The sequence below is a fragment of the Rutidosis leptorrhynchoides genome, chromosome 5, assembly GCF_046630445.1.
Source record: "Rutidosis leptorrhynchoides isolate AG116_Rl617_1_P2 chromosome 5, CSIRO_AGI_Rlap_v1, whole genome shotgun sequence".
In the NCBI taxonomy this organism is placed as follows: domain Eukaryota; kingdom Viridiplantae; phylum Streptophyta; class Magnoliopsida; order Asterales; family Asteraceae; genus Rutidosis; species Rutidosis leptorrhynchoides.
In genome coordinates this window covers 31122501-31143399 of record NC_092337.1, presented here as the reverse complement: position 1 = coordinate 31143399, position 20899 = coordinate 31122501, and the positions used below count along the sequence as shown (strand labels likewise).

Here is a 20899-nt window from a genome sequence, read left to right as displayed (position 1 = left end):
ACAAGTAAATGTAATAACATACATTCGTTTAATCACGCGTATTAATAATAACAATTATTAATAAATAAACGTTGAAAAATCCAGGGTCATTATAGAAATGATTTTGGCTAACAGATGGTATTCTAATTACATAGAATATCCATATATATAGAACAAAAGATTTCGTAAATTACGGAGAAATTTACGGAATATATCAGGCAACGTTTACAGTAATAGATACGATAAGATATGATTTAGCAGATACGCTAAGATATGAATTTTTGTCTATACACTATTCATGAAATCAATGCAGCAAGACGTGTCTAGACTAAGCAGGAATATTTTTTTTTAAGGGTGATAAGCAGATGATTTCCGGCTAGACATGATAAGCAAAACTTTTGACATGTAGACACGGTCGAAGTCCAGACTCACTAATGCATCCTAACGACTTATCAGTTAGACACACTAATGCAGACCTGGTTCGCTAAGACCACCGCTCTGATACCAACTGAAAGGACCCGTTCATATACATTATAAACGATTCTCAATAGTTGATTATATCGCGAGGTATTTGACCTCTATATGATACATTTTTCAGACATTGCATTCGTTTTTAAAAGATAAACTCTCTTTACATCGAAAATTAACAGGCATGCATACCATTTCATAATGTCCAACTATAAATGACCTAATCTGTCATTTACTTAATAATAATCTCTACTGAACTCAACGATTTGAATGCAACGTCTTTTGAAATATGCCATGAATGACTCCAAGTAATATCTTTAAAATGAGCAAATGCACAGCGGAAGATTTCTTTAACACCTGAGAATAAACATGCTTTAAAGTATCAACCAAAAGGTTGGTGAGTTCATTAGTTTATCATAATCATTCATTTTCATCATTTTAATAGACCACAAGAATTTCATTTCCAGTTCACATAATGTACGTGTCATGCATAGAGACAAAAATCATTCATATGGATTGAACACCTGGTAACCGACATTAACAAGATGCATATAGAATATCTCCATCATTCCGGGACACCCATCGGACATGATAATTTCGAAGTACTAAAGCATTCCAAATTCCAGAATGGGGCTTGTTGGGCCCGATAGATCTATCTTTAGGATTCGCGTCAATTAGGGGGTATGTTCCCTAAATCTTAGGCTACCAAGTTTAAAGGGGCATATTCGGCTTCGATCCATTCAACCATATAATGTAGTTTTAATTACTTGTGTCTATTTCGTAAAACAGTTATAAAAATTGCGCATGTATTCTCAGCCCAAAAATATAAAGGGTAAAAAGGCAAATGAAACTCACCATACTGTATTTCGTAGTAAAAATACATATAACGTCATTGAACAAGTGCAAGGTTGGCCTCGGATTCACGAACCTAAATTAAGTATATATATTTATATGTTGGTCAATATTTGTCTAACAAATTAGGTTATGTCATAGTGTACCACAATCCTAATGCTCGAGACTAATATGCAAAAGGTCAACAAAAGTTAATTTGACTCAAAATAATTTCCAAAATCTATACATGATTAATATATAGTTTAAATATCGTCGTTTTATATTTTTAAATATTATTAAAAGATTTATTAAAGTAAATTATATAAATAATTTATTAATAAATAAAATTTTATATTAAAATTTATATAATAAAATATACTTTTATATATATTAAGTAATAAAATTTAGAGAATTCATTTAATATCATAAAGATAATATGATAGGTATTATTAAAGTAATTTTATTACACGTAGTAAAATATGTTTGTATCACATATTTATTTGATAAAATAATATCTATAATAATAGTAAGTAAAAGTTGTATTATTTTGTAATAATAATTATTATTATTCTATTAATAAAAATATCAATATTTATAATTACTAAAAATGATATTATGATAAAATGATAATTCTAATTATGATAACTTTAATATTTACGATACTTTTTAATATTAACTTTAAAATAATAATTCTATTTAAAATGATAATAATAATTATATTTTATAATAACAATGACATTTCTATTAAAATGATAATTTTTGTTAAAATAATAGTTTTAATACTAACGATACTTTTAATAATAATAATAGTAATGATAAAAATAATAAGAACGATAATTTTGTCTAAATCAATATCTTATAATATTTTAATTTCATCATGATACTCATACTCATTATTTTCTAATCGTTTCATTTAATAGCTTTTAATCTTCTTTTATATCGCATTAATAAAAATGATAATAATATTAGTCATAATACGTAGATGATACTAATATCAATTTTTAATGATAATAATACTAATAATAATAATTATTATAATAACATTAATGATAATACTAATAACTATTTTAATGATAATAATAATAAAAATAATAATAATAATGATAATATTAATAATGATAATAATAATAATAATAATAATAATAATAATAACAATACAAAATTCTTTTAATAATTATACTTATATTAAAAATGATAATATTAATAATAATAATAATAATAATTAATAGATAAAAATAGTAACGACGATAATAACGACGATAGTAATAATAATCATTTTAACAACAATACTAAAATTCAGCTGACTATAATTTCTAATCTGTTCATCGAAACCATTCGAGTTCTAAATGAAAAGTTCTTAATTTTTCGCTAGCTTTCCAACGACATGCATATCTTATATCTTATCTCAACAGCATATATAACTAATTCAGGATTCAACGTAACCTAACTAAAGGCAATATCAAAAGTACAAGCATGCACAATCCTATATACTCGAGCACTAGTCAGGGATACACTATTAGTATGTAAAAATTAAATTATGAGTACTCACGTATCAATATTGAGATTCAATATTGCAGAAAAGGTACGTAAACGCAACGGAGATGATAAACACTAATTTGACCTCACGAGCATACCCATGAACCATACCCATCAACTTCATAGCTATAACCCATAATTTCCTTAGCTCTATCCTACTCGAAAACCAGTTTTGAAAATAACCCACTCATGACCTCGTCGTAGTATTTTAGGTATAAATATTAATACTACTAATAATAATAATATGATTAATAATAATTATATTAATCTTAATAATAATAATATATATATATATATATATATATATATATATATATATATATATATATATATATATATATATATATATATATATATATATATATATATATATATATATATATATATAAAGAGTAGAGAGTGCGAGAGATTGAATGAGGGAACCAGAGCAGAAAACGTTCATTTTATAGTTTGTTTCCCACATCTACACCCCATGCGATCGCATGGGGTTTATATGTGTAAACCATGCGATCGCATGGTAACACTTGCCAGCCCATATGCATGATAAAAAAGTTTGCCGACACTCCTTTTTACTTACATTACACCATACGTAAATTTATATATTATTTAATATATATTATATTTAATCTTTAGAATTAATTAAATATTATATTATATTTACGTGCGTAGTAAAAGTATAATTTTTGTTCAAATGACCCGTACGTTGTCACTCGACTCATGTACCACTTTCGGTTTTTCGAACGCACTTTCGTACGTTTAAAAAACTAGCCATTTACGTTACGCGACGTGTACCCTTATTAATAATTTGACTTATTCATCAATAAATTACCTTATAAAAAAATATAACTTATAAAATTGAGCGTTGTGGTCATTTGCTTCTATAAATCAGTGACTCGTTGTTTTTCAAAATATATTATTTTAAATCGGGACGTTTTATGACTAAGTTATATATATTTATATTTTCATTTCGAAATATAAATTTGAACTATTTACTTAATATAGTTTTTCAAAACTAATGTCATTCAAAACTTATATATTTAGAAATCTTTTAAATATTAAGAATTACTATTTCGTAACATTTGTATTTTAAAGTTTAAAATTGATATAGTTCATTTATATACAATCGTTCATAAAACATTTTAATAACCAAATTATTTTATATTCAAAAATTATTTTATTACAAAGGTTATAATAGTAGAAGTTGTTATGTCATAAGACGTTTTTAATAATAAAAGTCTAATATATCGAAAAGACGTTTTCGTTTAAGAAAGTAAAATCATATATGAATCATATCAGGTTTCAAGGTTTTAATTTCCATTTTAATCATGACTCGTAGGATTAAGTCTAAAGGAAAAATCAAACGTAAAGAATCATCTTAATGTAAAATGTCGATCTATTTAACTTGTCAATATCTATTTTCTAATTTACCTATATTCCCTAATTTCACTTTCACAATACATAATATGAAGGTTAATTAATTTATCTTATCAACAGTCACGAGGCAATTATTGTAAGGCATGTATTGGAATTTAACAGAAATTTTCACCAATCTGACATGCTCTCGCTGCTTGACACTTTGTCCTTACTCGAAGATCACTCCGAATATCGTTAAAAAGGAAAGGTTTTCTAAATCAAAGTGGACCTCTCAATAGGGACTCGTAATCATAATTCAATGTATCTGATAAATCAATCATTTGATATCATCTTTTAATTCCATTGATAACTATTAGAATGTATTTTGAAACAAATACGTTTATATAAAGTATTATACGTCTAATACTTTGTTAATGTTTTCAAGTTATAATATATACACATACACATATATAATGGTTCGTGAATCGTCGTAATTTGGTCGAGGTTAAATGAACGTATGAACATAGTTTTAAAATGTTTGAGATTTAACTTAACAAACTTTGCTTATCGTGTCGGAATAATATAAAGATTAAAGTTTAAATTTGTTCGAAAATTTTCGGGTCGTCACACTTTTTTGGGAAGACATTTGGGTATGTGATCAATGCTTCAAAGACAAATATCCAAGGCTATATAGATTAGAAGAAAACAAAAACGCTTATGAGTTATGTTTGCGATAGAGTAACTTGGTCAGATTCGAGCATCACAATGAACTTGTCCTGGTCTAGAGATCCTCGAGGCAGAATCGTTGGCGATGTACAATATATTTTGCGTGTAGTAAACGGGGCGAATCGAGGAGAGGGCATCCAGGATGGGTGGAAATGGTCATACAGCGACGATGGTAAATTTAATACTAAAACTCTTGCGAACAAGATAGATGATAGCTTGCTTGGCGACAGCTCGTTTGGGTCAGAAACGGATAGAAACAGATTGCTTCCACAATCGATTGGAATTTTTGTTTGGCGCGCGAAACGTAGAAGGCTTCCTGTAAGGGTAGAGCTTGATAATCGAGGCATCGATCTCCATACGATTAGGTGTCCATTATGTGATGACGACATTGAATCAACGGATCATGCATTAGTTCTATGCAAGCACGCCCTTTGAAGTTTGGGAGAAGGTTTATAGGTGGTGGAATTTGGGCTCATTCTCTAACACGTGTGTGAATGATCTTTTTAATGGGATGGGGCGCAATGTGGTGGGGCTTGTAGGGAAGTGGCTATGGCAAGCCGTAGAGTGGGTTACGGGTTATTTAATAGGGAAGAATAGGAATCAAAAAGTATTTCATAACACCTCTCGATATTCGGCAACACTTCTTAACGACATACAAGTAAAAAGCTACGAGTGGATTTCTAAAAGGGCCAAAAATGTGAACGTTCAATGGCATCAATGGTTGATATATACTTCATCATTCGGGAGCAACAATCATAATCGAACCGGTGTGGGTTAAATTGTTTAAAAAAATAAAATAAAATAAAAAATTGATCTGCTTGGCACGAAGGCTATGTTGGGGCAACTCTTAATTAATTGTGATGTAAAAGGTAAATTTTACTTATTTTGGGATTTCTCTACCTCATTAAGGTAATTGTGGATTAAACTAATTGTGTGGATAGTTATTTGCAAAACGCACTGGTTAATTTTAACGTACAAACGATTTTGTGTGTCAAAGTTATTATTAAAAACTTCTTATATAGAGTGAGGATAGTAGTGCGGGTCCTGCGGGATAGTTCAGGACTAAACCACTCACGCCGTCACGTGTTCATCTAACACAGTTGCATAACCCCGTCCTCAACTGCTTGCACATGATGAAATTCAGCTCTATCAGTGGCGATTCCAAAATTATAATTCAATGGGGTCCAAAAAAAAATTACTACTAAATATATTTGAATACTATTTTAGTGGTAGTTTACTTTTTATAAAATTAAATTTTTGAAATATATATGGTGTTCGAGTTGTTAAATTTAATGGTGTCCTATACAATTTAGAAGAAAAAATATCAAGCTAAAAAATATATGTTGTCATGCAGTTAAATTTAGTGATGTTCTATATAATTTAAAGAGTATATCTACTAAAATTTTTCACACTAGTGGTGTCCCGTGATCTCAAGGGATTGTAAGTAAGGCTAAATTTGAGAACATGGACGGTTAAACCCCCTCTATTATCGAAGTTGTGATGTAGTTCAGCGATTGGTGGTCTGCCTCCTTTAGAAGAGGTCAGGACCCCCATTAACTAGTATTTATAAAAAAAAAAAAAATTCCATTACCCCCACAAAGTTAATACCGAAAAGAACTATTTATACTTCACAATCAATTTGACTAAAGTTATAAATTTAAATACTCCGTATAATGATTCTAAAATATAGCTTTAAAAATTATTTTTAACATTCTCATTCTCAATTAAAAATTAAAAATTAAAATACAACCAGTCAGAAAATTACAAACAATGCTACCTGGCAATGACCCTATAAAAAAAAAAAAATTTAATTTTTGGTATAAATAAATTTAAGTAATAAGGATACCATTCTATTCTATGTGACTTAGCCTCATCGGCAATAATAAGAATCAGAAATGCAGTCGGCCGAGCAGTTAGTACTCGATCTCAGCAGTCCTGATCTACGTGAAAATGCTCTTCTTGAGCTTTCCAAGGTTTTCTCAATTTTCTTTATTTTCGTTGTTTTAATATATACATATACATAATTTATATATCCTCATCATTTCATTCAATAATATTTTCGTTAAAAATTCAATGATTCGTAGTAGTATATCATAACTGTACAACCCGCGAACATGTTATCGTGATTATGAATCAAATTTGAGGTATCTGATTGTTACTTCGATTATCCGTGGTTCTAATTAGGGCAAAAAGCTTTTTTTTTGATAAATAGTTTTGCTTTGTATACCTTCAGCGTTATACTTAAATTTCTGTATAAATTTGCTTCTTATAGTACAACAACAACAACAACAACAACAACAACAACAACAACAAAAAAACAAAAAAAACAAAAACAAAAAAAAAAGAAAAAAAAAAACTTAAGATTATACTATTATTATGCCTGATGAAAATTTTGTAAATTTTAATTATTGTAGAAGAGAGAGTTGTTTCAAGATTTAGCTCCATTATTATGGAACTCATTTGGAACTATTGCTGCTCTATTACAGGTATGTCTTATGTGATTTACAATACATTCACGTTAGCTAATGTGTAGTGTACATCTTTATGGAGTTGTAAATTCACCTTCTTATGCTATCAGTAGTAGTTGTGCTCTGTTCTTTGAAACCTCCGACATGGAAAACGGATATGTTTGTTGTATAAACAAAAAAATATTGCAGCAAGAAGCATGTTATGCAATTCAGAACGTATTCAGAAGGACATGACATCCTAAGACTTTAGGTGGTTTCACATGACCTGTTGCTTGATTACTATTTGGACCCTACTACATATGTATTTGTTATGGATGATATATGTTAATGCGAGTATAAATATATATTTTACTCTTTCATATCATTGATTTTTTATTCTTTGTTTATTCTTCTCTACGTTGTTATTTGTTCATAGTTGTTTCACTTGGTAATTGTAGTTTCTATCATTGAGAAGTATAATAGATATATGGGATCCCTAGTTAGTTAAAGCTTTACATAATTGATTAAATGTTGCATGTTGTCATGTCTTGTATACTTGCAGGAGATAGTATCAATATACCCCTTTCTATCGCCTCCCAATTTGACCCCTGCTCAATCCAACAGAGTCTGCAATGCACTTGCTCTTCTTCAGGTGCCCTTTTTGAAACTCATACTAAATAATATCTGAATCATCTCGGTTTAGTTTGAACTTAGTTTACAACTTGGTTATTGTTTAGTTGGAATGATCGGCTGATGCAGGTCTCCTCTTTTCTTTATATTTTGCAGTGTGTAGCTTCCCATCCAGACACAAGAATGCTGTTCTTAAATGGTAAGATTGTCATAATATGCCACATACCAAATTAGCATATTGAAATTATTAGCAGACCATAATCCTACTATTTCTAGAATGCTAACGAAACTGACCTCTAATCTACTATAAAGTAAAATATTGTGTTGAGACTGGCTACATCTATAAATCTGAGGTGATCAACATATTTACTATATTGCACTCAAGTCTACGCATATGACTTACTAAAATAACATATTGAAAATTTCTTGTTTGTAGCTCATATTCCTTTATACCTGTACCCTTTTCTCAACACAACCAGCAAGTCGAGGCCATTTGAGTATCTGAGGCTTACTAGCTTAGGTGTCATTGGTGCCCTGGTGAAGGTACTTTGTTGTGTTTGTTATTATTATTATTCATGTAGTCTTGCTACTTTCTTCTGTTATACCTTTTTTGTACTTTTTCAGTAATACATTACATACTATGAAGTTGTGATATGGAACAACATTCGTTTATTTTTCCAGGTTGATGACACAGAAGTTATTAGCTTTCTGCTTTCAACAGAAATAATCCCCCTATGTCTGCGCACAATGGAAATGGGTAGCGAATTGTCGAAAACGGTAGAGATTTTTACACCTTTTTCTCTCTTTTTATATGTTGAAAATTGGTACCTTTATATTTGGTTAATTTGATTAAATAAAATGGTTTTGGAGGCTGCATGCATTGAAAATAGACTTCGGTTGTATTTCAACATGTGTGAACCATTTGACTAGTTTCCATAGCAGTAATTGGTTTGACCCATTTTTTGATAAACAAAGCCCAATTCGTCCCATTCATATGTAAATGGGTCAAAAGTGACAACTACAGTCATGGCCGTATCTCTTTGGCTTTCTAGAAGTCTGATAAAAAGCTTTGATGATGTCAGGTTGCCACATTTATAGTACAAAAGATCTTGTTGGACGATGTGGGTTTGGACTACATATGCACCACGGCTGAACGGTTTTTTGCAGTAGGTCGAGTTTTGGGAAACATGGTTGGTGCACTTGCTGAACAACCCTCTTCGCGTCTCTTGAAACACATCATTCGATGTTACCTTCGTTTGTCTGATAATCCTAGGTTAGTTGTTGATACATACATAATAACCATTTAGATACAACAAGCACACATATAAATGTCACATACACTAATATGATATAAACTTTTCAATGTTTGAATATTACAGGGCTTGTGATGCTTTAAGGAGTTGTCTGCCAGACATGTTACGAGATGCTACTTTTAGTAGTTGCCTTCGTGTAAGCATCACATATTAGTTCGAGGTGGAAAAATGGCTTGGTTGGGGTAAATTCAGAAGTGGTCAACAGGATTGGGTTGACCAACCAATGCCTTTTTTGTCCCTTTATCTGAATCTGCATTTGTGTAAAGTATAAATACATAAAATATACTAATTGAATAAAGGGTGATTGCTTAAAAAGGATAGAAATTTTGGTCCAGTTTCTATTTTGGATCTCCGACTGTTTTTAAGGATATAAAAACTCAATATACACACGCAGTATGCTTTAGGTCTATGCATTCCAATCAGTACGTTCCGTTCATCACACATAAGAACTGGTTATTTTAGGTCAAATATCAAGAGATTTTTCTTAAACTGTTGATGATATTTCTGGCCTAACATGAGTTGACTAGTTTAAATAGTGATCAGATTATATAGTTTGATTACCTTTATATGTGATTACTCTATAAATAATTATTTTTATATATATATTTGTTCTTAATATTACTCTATTAATATATGGGTTTTGTTGTATATCAGGAGGATCCAACGACAAGGAGGTGGCTTCAACAGCTGGTTCTTAATGTTCAAGGACCTCGGGTTGGTCTTCAAGGAGGTGGTGGATTTGATCATATGCTCGTCAACTGAATGTACTCGAGTGAAGTTTAGTAACCTGAAACTGCTCAAATTTCTACAGTAGTATTATTATTTATTTATTATTATTATTAGATTATTAGATAGATTAGATGTGGGTTGTTTTTGAATATATTTGACGTCTTCGCCTTGTGAATGGCAATTACCACGATCAGTCACGTGTATATTTAATTATTAAACTAATTTATCTGTAATGCTTTGTTATTGAAATTGATTGATCTGATGTTGCGGTATTGTTGTGATAATTGGAAATAAGCAAAACCTCATCTTTAAAGCTCAGCCAACATCATTCTCTGTTCATCCTATATACACATGCATTATGCTTTAGGTCAATGCATTCCAATCATCTATTGCCTTGAAATGTTATTAAGTTGAATTAAAGCCCAATAAGACCTCTCAATTCAAGTTCTTACATTTGGATTTGTGTCAAGATTATATAAAAAGATTATATGTTATTAAAAAGGTAATGCTGCTAAAAATACAGATCTCTGTCAAATGATACAGTTATTAGCATACCGAGTTTCACTTATTTTCTATGATTTTGTTGATTTATTTGAATATATATGAACCAATTGAATTTTTAAATCTAGTTTTAAGTCTTAACATTCAAGGACATCAGACATTAAGAATAATGCAAATTTTAATGGTGATAGTGTGATGATGAGAACCAAAATCTACTAGAACCCTACAAAGAAGTAAGCTTACAATAATACTATTAATTAATATCTCAAAACTAAAATGAAATATAAAAATCAAAAACTTATCAACTAGTCGAATCATTATACATAAACCATCTCATTATCAATCAACTTATGCTTACACAAACAAAAAAAGAATTTGTACATGAATATATAGTTGGCAATACACAGTTAAAAACGACATTAATTGTCTTGAAAAGCTTAAGCAGACGTGTTTTAATATACTGGGAGGAGGAGACCATCTTCGAGTTGCCAAATAAAATTATCTTTAGGGTCTCCTAAAGAATCTTCAAGCCATGATCAGATAATGAACCATTAAGTAGACATTTTCATGAGAAACGCCATCATTACTCCCAGGACAGCACCTGCTGCAACCTGCATACAAAACCCTTAGAATAATTAACTTATTTAAGAGAATAAAATGATTCTACAGTAATCAGCTTTTCCTATTTACTTTAAAAAAAGGTGTTTGGCAATTGAATAACTTCGAACGACAAAGTAAGATGTAATTAGCTAGAAACAACAATACATAATATGTAAATTGAAGTGATATAGCAGCTACTGGCCTGTAGTAGTCACTACAATTACTATTCTTCATTAGTTAAGTTGAGTAACCCATTCGTACCATAATAAGATCAACACGTTCTCTTTTGAGAATTTGAAAATAATGCAACATTACCCCTTAATTCAATGTTTCAACTGAAGCTACCTATGTATGATTATTACAGATAGCAAACACTTTGCGATCAGTTCATACTTTTAACACAACGATTATAAACAAATGCAATAAAAACAATTAAATAAGAAGATGAACGACAATTAGTAATTGGAGGAAAGATATCTTTTTCTATTGATATTTTCTGTAAAAATTGATCATTGTTATGCATTTTGGTTCCAAGTATCTGAACCGGATACCATCTATTGCTCCTTGACAAAATCTATGCAATAAGGAGTAAAACACCAATAAGTGTGTGTGTGTGGCGCAAGAGCTTATGGGAGCTTGAACTTATGATTTTAATAAGCTCCAAGTAATAAGTTTTGTTTGGTAGACATAAAAAAGTAGAGCTTATGAAAAACATAAGCTCTAGAAAAATAAGCTACTTCTAGTAGCTTATGAAAAAAAGTAGATTTATGAACTGGAAAATAAGCTCCAGCTAGTTTACCGAACACTTATAAAAAATAAGCTCCAGCTACCAACTTTAAAAATAAGCTCCAGCTCTAGCCCATAAGCTCCATCTCCAGTCCTCCGGCTAGTTTCATCCAAACACACCCTTAATTTGGTTGTTAGAAGTGATGACCTAGGTTAGTTGGTGACCTCGTCAGTTAGGAAAACTGAGTGGGAGATAGGTCGGTCAGGTGTTAGCAAAATTTTTTTATATTTATTACAGATTAAATTAATTCAATAAATTTACAAATTTTTTATAATAACCCATTTTCTCATTTAAAAAAAAAAAAAAAATAATAATTTCAATTTCATCTCCCATCGTCTCCTTTTTCTTCCCCCTTCAGGCACCATTTTCCCAACCATTTCCAGCAACAATTATCCTCTTCTTCTTGAACACAACCAAACATAAAAAGAAATACAACAAAATATTTTACAACAAAAATAAATGTATCTCAATTTTTTTATTTTTTATTATTGGAAAAATTATTCTAAATTTTTACTTGTAAAACATATATATTACATGTTATACGATTTTTTTCCCCTCAAAATTTCCGCTACTGATTAGGATTAACACTTGTAATATAGAGGGCAACTGAACCAGTTACAATTTAATTGTGATTTATAAACTGCTCACTGTGGTGTGCTTTAATAGTTATTGTCCGTGTTCTTAAATTTTTGCAGTTGTGCGTGTTTGTTTGCATGTATTATACACTGAACTCTAATTTGCGGCTATCGTGATGTTATTCGATGTTGGTTATCATAATCGTAATCCTCTTAATAGTAGATGCTGTAGGATTTTATTACTCTTTCGAGATGATGTCCGTGTTTGAGAGAATAGTCAACACTAGGATTTTAAGTATCGAATTTGTACCATCTACATGAGATGCTGGTACTGTTACAATGTTTGAGAGAAGAGACGGTAAAATTTGTACCATCTACATGAGATGTTGGTACTGTTACAATGTGGGCCTAGCAAACCGTCATGATACCCAGTTTCAAGCAAATAATAGTAATGTGCTACAAGAAAGATATCCACAACAAGCTTATAAACGTTTACCGTTCCGAGTACCTTATTTCTGGTTTAAGTCGTATTATCCTATCCTATACTACATTCATTCAAGCACTACATTCACTTGGTGGTTTCCGTAAAGACGACTAAACGAGACGCATAACAGTTTTCAGTTAGTTATACTAATACTAATGTTAATTATATGGGATAGGCTTACATGGATTGGGATGAGAGTTGCTTGGTGGTTTCAAAAGCAACAAAGACGTATACGTTTTCCTGATGAATGATGGATGAACGTTATGATTCATGATCAGGAAGACCTTGTAGCTTTTAAGAATGAATATGACTAGGAAGACCTTACAACTGTTAGTAATAGCCGCCTCCTCTATACCTTCTTATTCATTCTTAAGAGCTACAAGATCTTCCCAATATGAATCATGTCGTTCATCCACAATTCTTCTGAAAAACGTATAGATTTTTGTTCTTTTTAGAACAACCAAACAACTCTCTTCTCTATCCAAACAAACCTACCCCTTCAACAAACATTAGTATGACTATTTGATAACTCTCATACGTCTAGTTAATTCAATTTTCGCGTGCACCATCAACTGAATGTAGTGCTTGATAGAATGCTGCCTGGGTTATGATAATACAACTCAAACCAGAATAGGGTGCTCTGTACGGCGAGTATTTATTAACTTGTTGCAAATATCTTTCTTGTAACATGGTGTTATCACTTGCTTCGAACAAGGTATCATGACGGTTCGCAAATCCTACAACGTAACAGTCCCTGCATCTCATGTAAATGTTACAAATTTTTTCACCGTCTTCCTCAAACTTGATACTTAAAATTCTAGTGTTGACTTTCCTCTCTCTAACACGAAGATCATCTCGAAATAAAATCTTGCGGTATCTGCTATCAAGAGGATTACGATCTTGAGAACTAACTTTTAAACTTATATTATTATAAACTCGTTATAAATTACTTGAGGGTTTTGTTAATAAACACAGAAGAAAGAAAACGACACAAGAATTATAGTGGTTCAGTTTCGATGTGAAACCTACATCCACTTTGGAACTAGAGAGTATTATTATTATTTGGAGGTGATACATTACAAGTACATATGAGAGAGTATTTATAGACAATGATCAAATAAACCCTAGTCTAAGTAAAACCCTAAAAACCGGCCCAAACTAATTAGGGTTGGCCAAACCCTAACTTAGTCACCAAGTAATATGCTGGCCGTATACTTAGCTTATCTGCTAAGCATTGAGAAGCCTACATACATTAACAGGTTTGATCATTAAATTCAAGTCTTTAATTAAGAAGTGGTATCGAATCCAATATTGTATAAGAATGGTACAATCAAATGGTAGTCGCATGGACATGGAACAATAACAATACCATACACGCAAATTAGAACTCAATGTATAATATTATCAGACATGCAAACGACATGACATACTGCTAAAATGCAAACAATAACTATTAAAGCACACAATACTGAGCAATTTATAAACGCAATTAATTTGTAACTGGTTTCAATTGCTCTCCATATTCCGGGTATTAACTCCAATAAGTGTGGAACTTTGAGCGAAAAAATTGAGGGGAAAAAAATCGTATAACATGTAAGATATATGGTATATGTATATTAAGTTAACTTAATTATGATAGAAAAAATATTATTTATAAATTATTTTAATTTTTTGAATTAATTTAATCTTTAAAAAATATAAAGATAAAACTGACTAACCTACCTCTCACTCCTGACTTTTTCAAAGTGACGAAGTCACAAGTGACATGCAACTGACCTAGGTCACCATCCATGTGCTCTTATATTGAGAGCTATTGACATAAAGATTACACAATTAATAGTCTTCTTTATAAAATAGATGGTTGACAAATATGTACACATACGTACATGGTTGACAAATATACCTTGGTGGTAAACCTTTGTTTTCCACTTTAGAAAAAATCAATCATACTTGGCATTGACGTAACAAGATACAATACAAATAGAACAAAATATTTTGAGAAAGTATAAACAAGGATAAATAAGCAAATCAGGTGATGACTAAAAATACGCCACTTCTGTAAAGGAAAACATTTTCATGTTGTACAGAACGAACATACAAATAGGTAGATTGTAACAATACCTGAAACGGAGTGTGGCCCAGTGAGTCTCGTAGAGGCCTAACATTCGAAAGTGGATGTTCCGGAGGCAATTCACAAACAATTTGATTCAGTAGCTGCATAGAAGATATAACCATTTTCACATTATTAAAAATGAACATGCATAAGTTAAAAACACCTCCCTTTAACTAAGTAACAATTGCTTAGAGGTAGTTTCTGTACTACACCCACGTCATAAATAATTCCATTTTGTTATATAGATATGAAATACGGAGTACTACTTATTACAACACCATCCAAGACAAGTCCCACCACAAGATATAAGTTCTCAAATACAAAAAAAATCAAGAAAATGTCAAAATTTTAAGGAATCGACAAATCTAGAGGGTTATACCTCGGCTTGTCGACCAGCATGAAGTCTAACACCAGTGGCATCATACATAACCTGTCAAATAAACAAGTAATCAACTGATGTAAATGAATGTCATTATTAAAGGCACATTTGTTAGAGCTAACTCAGGATGTACCAGTATGGATAATATATTCTTAGACACTGAAACACAACCACACTATACATGTATGCCCAAATTACTACATAGCTCCGAAACGAAATCTACTTCTACTCGATCATTAAGGAGATAAAGTTAAAATCAAAAAACTAGTTAAAGCAATTTCCCTCTATATTTCTACCCGATGCCCATCCAAGTCGATGAGAGAACATGCACCAATAATAAACAAATCAATCAAAAGAAATTTCTATGTAAGTCTAAAACATGTGCATATACGATGTGAAATCAAGTGTCGGAGAGTTTGTAAGTTTGCTGGACTGATTTGTTGAACTAATATAAGAATACCAACATAAAACAAAGTGTGAACTTGCTGAGTTTTAATTAGAAAACAGGAAAGTAAGGATAAAAATCCACCACTTTAATATGTAACGTAGTTTATTCCACCAAGATTTAAGATAAAGGAAACACGTCAAACCAACAAGACCATATGACCTATAAAGGAAAATGAAGATTGAGGGAAAATAGAGCTTCAACTCCAAAAAATTCATATTTTATCAAATCTGCCATTTCACATACTAGTAGCCTCTTTTTATAGAGGAGTCAAGTTCTGGACCCTCCTAGACCCTAGAAAAACTAAAACAAAAGCTGTAAATTACAAGAAGTTGTTGGAAATGTTAAGAGGTTGTTACAAGGTACAGCCAATAGTACAACAAATAGGAATCAAATCTGTTGGGACCACTTTTTTGAGACCACTGCTGCTCCTCGCAATTGTAACTAACATTGCTGATTCTGTCTATATCTTTCTTCATACTCATTTGGTTGGCTTATAGGCTTCATTTCCAACTAATTTAACTTAATTAAATTACTATAATCACACACATATATGTTGTATATCCATACAAACATAAAACATGTGACATGATTATTAAAAGCAAGTAAAATAGGAGTGGTAATGGCCCTAAGCCGTCCTTTAAGTAAGGTGTACCCTTGGCTGAATTTAAGCTAACCAAAAAACCCCTCAAAATGAGACATAGAAAGGATCACAAGTATAGCTTAACTTGTATCCATCACGATATCAGGTTGCGTAATTATATGCTTTTCTGTTGGCATGACAACTGTATCAATATAGATAGGCCTAAACAACTTATTGGTCTGCTTAAAAAAGTGATGGGTGATAAACGCGAGAGGAAAATACACAAATTATGTGTAATGTGTTGTATGGAGTAGGCATACTTTTAGGCTAGACGCCGATAATCTTCAAAACACACCAAGTAAATACCATTATGAGAGTTTGGTGATAGAGAATATCACAAGAGATCACATAACACTCCCATCAAAAGTGTTTATTCCGTAAAAACAATTAATAAAAACTGGATTCTCATTGCACGGCATCATTTCAACATAAAAATGGAAGATCGACTCATATGACACAGGATAGACAATATAGCAGAGCATTTTGAATACCAACTTTAGAGCCAACAATTATAAACCTAATAAAAGTTCCATAAAATTAAGCTAATAAAAAAATGTGAAGCATTTTTAAAGTCACTACTACACAACTAGAAACAAGAAAGAAATCCAAGTGTAGTGAGTACATACAACACATGCTAAAACCACTGCAATGGCAAAAGCTGATGAACCTATGCCCTCTTGAAAGCCTATACATGCAGCAAGAGCTGTAACAGTTGAAGAATGTGATGATGGCATGCCACCTGAGCTAACCATCCTTCTCGTATCCCATTTATTTTCTTTATACCTGAACCACATCCAAACGCAATCAAAATAAAAAAACAAGAAAGGTCACTTGATGATCATAACCTGGGAGCAAGTTACTAAAGGGCAAAATAGTAATTTAGGTGTCTCTAAAACAACTATCACAAGCACAATCTCCTCCAAACCATCGTTTACCAACTACATTACTGAACTGCAGTCTCAAATGCATTTTACCAAAAATTTCACATTCAAATCGAAACCAAAATATAGTTATTGTATTTTTATTAATTAATGTCATGATATAAAGCACACTGGCACCTAACTAAATTCAATTCAAATTTTTATCCAATCCCATACAACGCCCAATTAAGCTGCCAATAACTCCACAATATAACAACACACAGAAGGATTCAAACATAGATATTGTTTGTCTAAAGATACAGATGCATAGAAGTATAGATAAAGACTATAAGACAGAATCTGTACCAATGAGTGAACACTTTAAGGAACTGAGCGGTAAACAGAGACAACAAGGCAGTAAGAAGAGGTAAATTCGCGGGTAAAACGGACGATTCAGATGAGTACGATCGAAGACTTGAAGACGCATCAGCCGCTGTAATCACCTCATCCATTACAATAACCGAATCAAAGTCACCTCCTCTGTTATATGTATATGTTGATGTCAACTGTATATATCTATCAAAACCCTAATTTCGTTTTCAAGGATCATTAATTGTGAAGTGAAAATTTAATTACAATAAGATGGAAATCAGTCTAGCGAAGTATAATTAGATGATTAAACCGTAAAGATCATATCATTATCATTTAACAACGATTGAAGCGATTAATTTCGTAATATTTTCTCCGGGAACGGTGGTCGTCGGTGACGGAACGACTGAGTGTTGTTTGAGTTAGTAGTATTAAAAAGTTCTTCAGGACGGTGGTTTTGTTTTACCTTTGCGATATGTAAAGGGGATTTGGGCTTCAATAATTGACGATAACGTATAAAAGTGAGCCCCCTTGCACACTCTAAATAGCTCTGTTGAAGATGTTTCAAAAGAATCACAAATTAAAATATTGTGGACTTCGCCAGAGAAATTTAGTTAGCATCGTGTTGGATCAGAAGACGGAGTTCATGGAAAATTCACAAAGAGGTTCTGCTTTTTGGGGTAAAGTTCATGAGAAATTCAACAACAACGATTCCAGTTGATTAAGAGGAGACGATCAATTAAGTGGCAAATGAGGTCACATGGATAATACGTGCAAAGATTCCAGAACCTTTTATAATGAATAGGAGCGTAACCCAAGGCGTATCGGTCGAAACGAGAAAAATATATATAACGCAATGGTGGAAAGATATCACAATCGGAATGTGAAGCCATGGAATTACAAAGACGTTTGGAAATTCTTGAAGAATAGGCGGAAGTGGTATACACCACCTGTAGTTGGTGGAAATGGTGTACGAAGAAGAAGAGGTTCACAACTTGTACTTGAAGATGAAGACGATGATGAGGTTGCCGAAAATCAAACAGTTAATCTCAGTGAAGATCGGTTAAACAACCTCCATGAGCTATTTGGAGAAGATGTGATTCGACGTCCAATGGGAAGAGAACGATCGAAGTGGATTACTAGAAATTCTACTTCGTCTGATGCGGCGACTTCATCAAGGGTACGAACTCATCACGAGGTACGAACTCTTCAAGATTCGAAGAGTTCGCTGCAAAATGGGATGAGAAAAAAGACGCGAAATTGGAGAAAAGAAACAAATGTATTGATGTTATAGTTGAGGAAGAGCGAACACGGTCGGCAATGGATTGTGTCATCAAATTATTTAAACTTAACGTTAACGAAATTGCTGACCCAAAAGAGAGGAAAAAAGCATTGAAGTTTAAGAAGAAGATGGCCGAGCGATGCAAAGATTCTATCGAGCTTTCAAGCGACGACGACGATGAGTAATTGTTATATTTTATTATTAAAGTATGTTTTAATTTCTATGAGTTTAATAAAGTAATTGTATTAGGATTTTATAACTATTGTAATTTTTCATTTTTAGAAATTTTAATAATTTGTAATCGTTTTTTATTAATTTAAGTGTTTTTTATTAATTTAAATTATTATATAGGTATTATTTTTATAAAAAAAATTAACCAAGTAAAAAAAACTCAAACAAAAATGAAAAAGGAAAAAAAAATGTGAGACATATTATTCTATCATACAACTATCACGTCATACCATTACAAACTCCATCACGCTATCACGCCGTCACAATTGTCACTTCAACACTATACCCTACAAAAACACCTCATCACGCCCCATCACACCTCATTACACCATCACCATTACAAATCGTCTAACCTTTCCAATTTTTATTTCCATTCCTTGCTTTTAAACAAGCACACTCTAAATTTAATTACGAGTTAGAGGAAAAGTATTTTATAATTTTGGGTATAAAATAAATTTTATCATTTTTTATAAATCTATCTATACATTATGTAAAGCATGTGTCATTATGCTGACGTGTCAACTCCTCATTTATTTTCTTGCTGTAACGACCCGACTTTTTCGACTTGCTTTTATGCCTTGTGTTTTTGCGAAACTGCGTATTTGTGCGTGCTGTGCTACTTTATACTCTGGAATCTTAATATACATGGTTTACTTTCATTTATACATTAAAACATGCCTTAGAGTACGTAGGATACTTAACTTGATCACCGGAAGCCTTTATGACCGTTAGTGTCACTTGACGTTTTGAATAAACAGCGAACTGCGCACACGTTTAACTTTTGTCGTAATCAGAATATTATGACTACGAAATATTAATTATTATTTTATAATAATAATTACTTGGGTTTTTGGATGCTTAATTACGCTTAGTAATTTACTTATGCTTACTAGTTAGTCTTGTTGGACTTTCTACCTTATTGGACCTTAGCCCACCCTACACTAGTTAGTGGACTATTTAATTAGCCCAATTATTAATAGCTAGTGACTCATTAATAAGTAAGTCAAATGTCCATTTATTAGAGGGAACATGCTAGCATTTTTGTCAAGTATTATCCTTAATGTTGCATGGGATCCTAACATAAACACCAACTTTAGACAACCATTAACCATAAAACAAAAAGTTGTCCCCCTTGTTCCCCCATGTTCTCACATTTTTAACACCACCACCATCTCCTCACCATCTATAAATACTAGCCTTATTTCATCCATTTTACACTTGCTTTCATTTGTAATTCACACACACACTCTCTAATTCTCTCTAGTTCTTTCTCTCTCTAAAAGTGTAAGTATTTTAAACTTTTCTTCTTATTCTCCTTCTCATCACCACGAAATCATCATCATCATTTAAAGGTCTTGCTTTTTAGCTTTGATCTTGATTACATCTTGTAGATTCAAACTTGGATTTGAATCCTTCAAGAACATGGAAGATTCAAGCTTTCTAGCTTTGAATCTTCACCTACTTTGTAGATCTAAATCTTTTTACTTTAATCTTGTTATTTTGTTATAAATATTCAAACTTGTGTTTGTAATCTTCATGTAACTTAAAGATCCAAGCTTTATGCTTCAAGATCTTCAAGAACAACCAAGATGCAAGCTTTCTAGCTTGGATCTTCATA

General features: G+C 31.7%; 3 protein-coding genes across 3 annotated transcripts in view; 1 reads left to right on the top strand and 2 right to left on the bottom strand.

Annotated features, from left to right (window-relative positions):
• LOC139848091 (uncharacterized) overlaps positions 1-5748 on the bottom strand; it is a 30671-nt gene extending 24923 nt beyond the window's left edge. Inside the window, exon 1 of the mRNA XM_071837820.1 lies at positions 5706-5748. The gene's annotated coding sequence lies outside the window, so the exon portion shown is untranslated. The remainder of the gene's footprint in view (positions 1-5705) is intronic.
• A 990-nt stretch (positions 5749-6738) lies between these two features.
• LOC139848170 (uncharacterized) lies at positions 6739-10105 on the top strand. Its single transcript, XM_071837901.1, has 9 exons — positions 6739-6866; positions 7308-7379; positions 7903-7992; positions 8127-8169; positions 8407-8513; positions 8652-8747; positions 9053-9243; positions 9350-9419; positions 9938-10105. The coding sequence occupies exons 1-9, from the start codon at positions 6789-6791 to the stop codon at positions 10043-10045; spliced, it is 855 nt and encodes a 284-aa protein (XP_071694002.1). The 5' UTR covers positions 6739-6788; the 3' UTR covers positions 10046-10105.
• Positions 10106-10969: 864 nt separating this feature from the next.
• Positions 10970-18240, bottom strand: LOC139847910 (uncharacterized). Its single transcript, XM_071837640.1, has 5 exons — positions 17766-18240; positions 17166-17322; positions 15452-15502; positions 15081-15173; positions 10970-11124 (listed from the first exon to the last, which is right to left on the bottom strand). Exons 1-5 carry the CDS (start codon positions 17909-17911, stop codon positions 11065-11067), a joined length of 507 nt encoding a protein of 168 aa, XP_071693741.1. The 5' UTR covers positions 17912-18240; the 3' UTR covers positions 10970-11064.
• Between the last annotated feature and the right edge of the window lie 2659 nt (positions 18241-20899).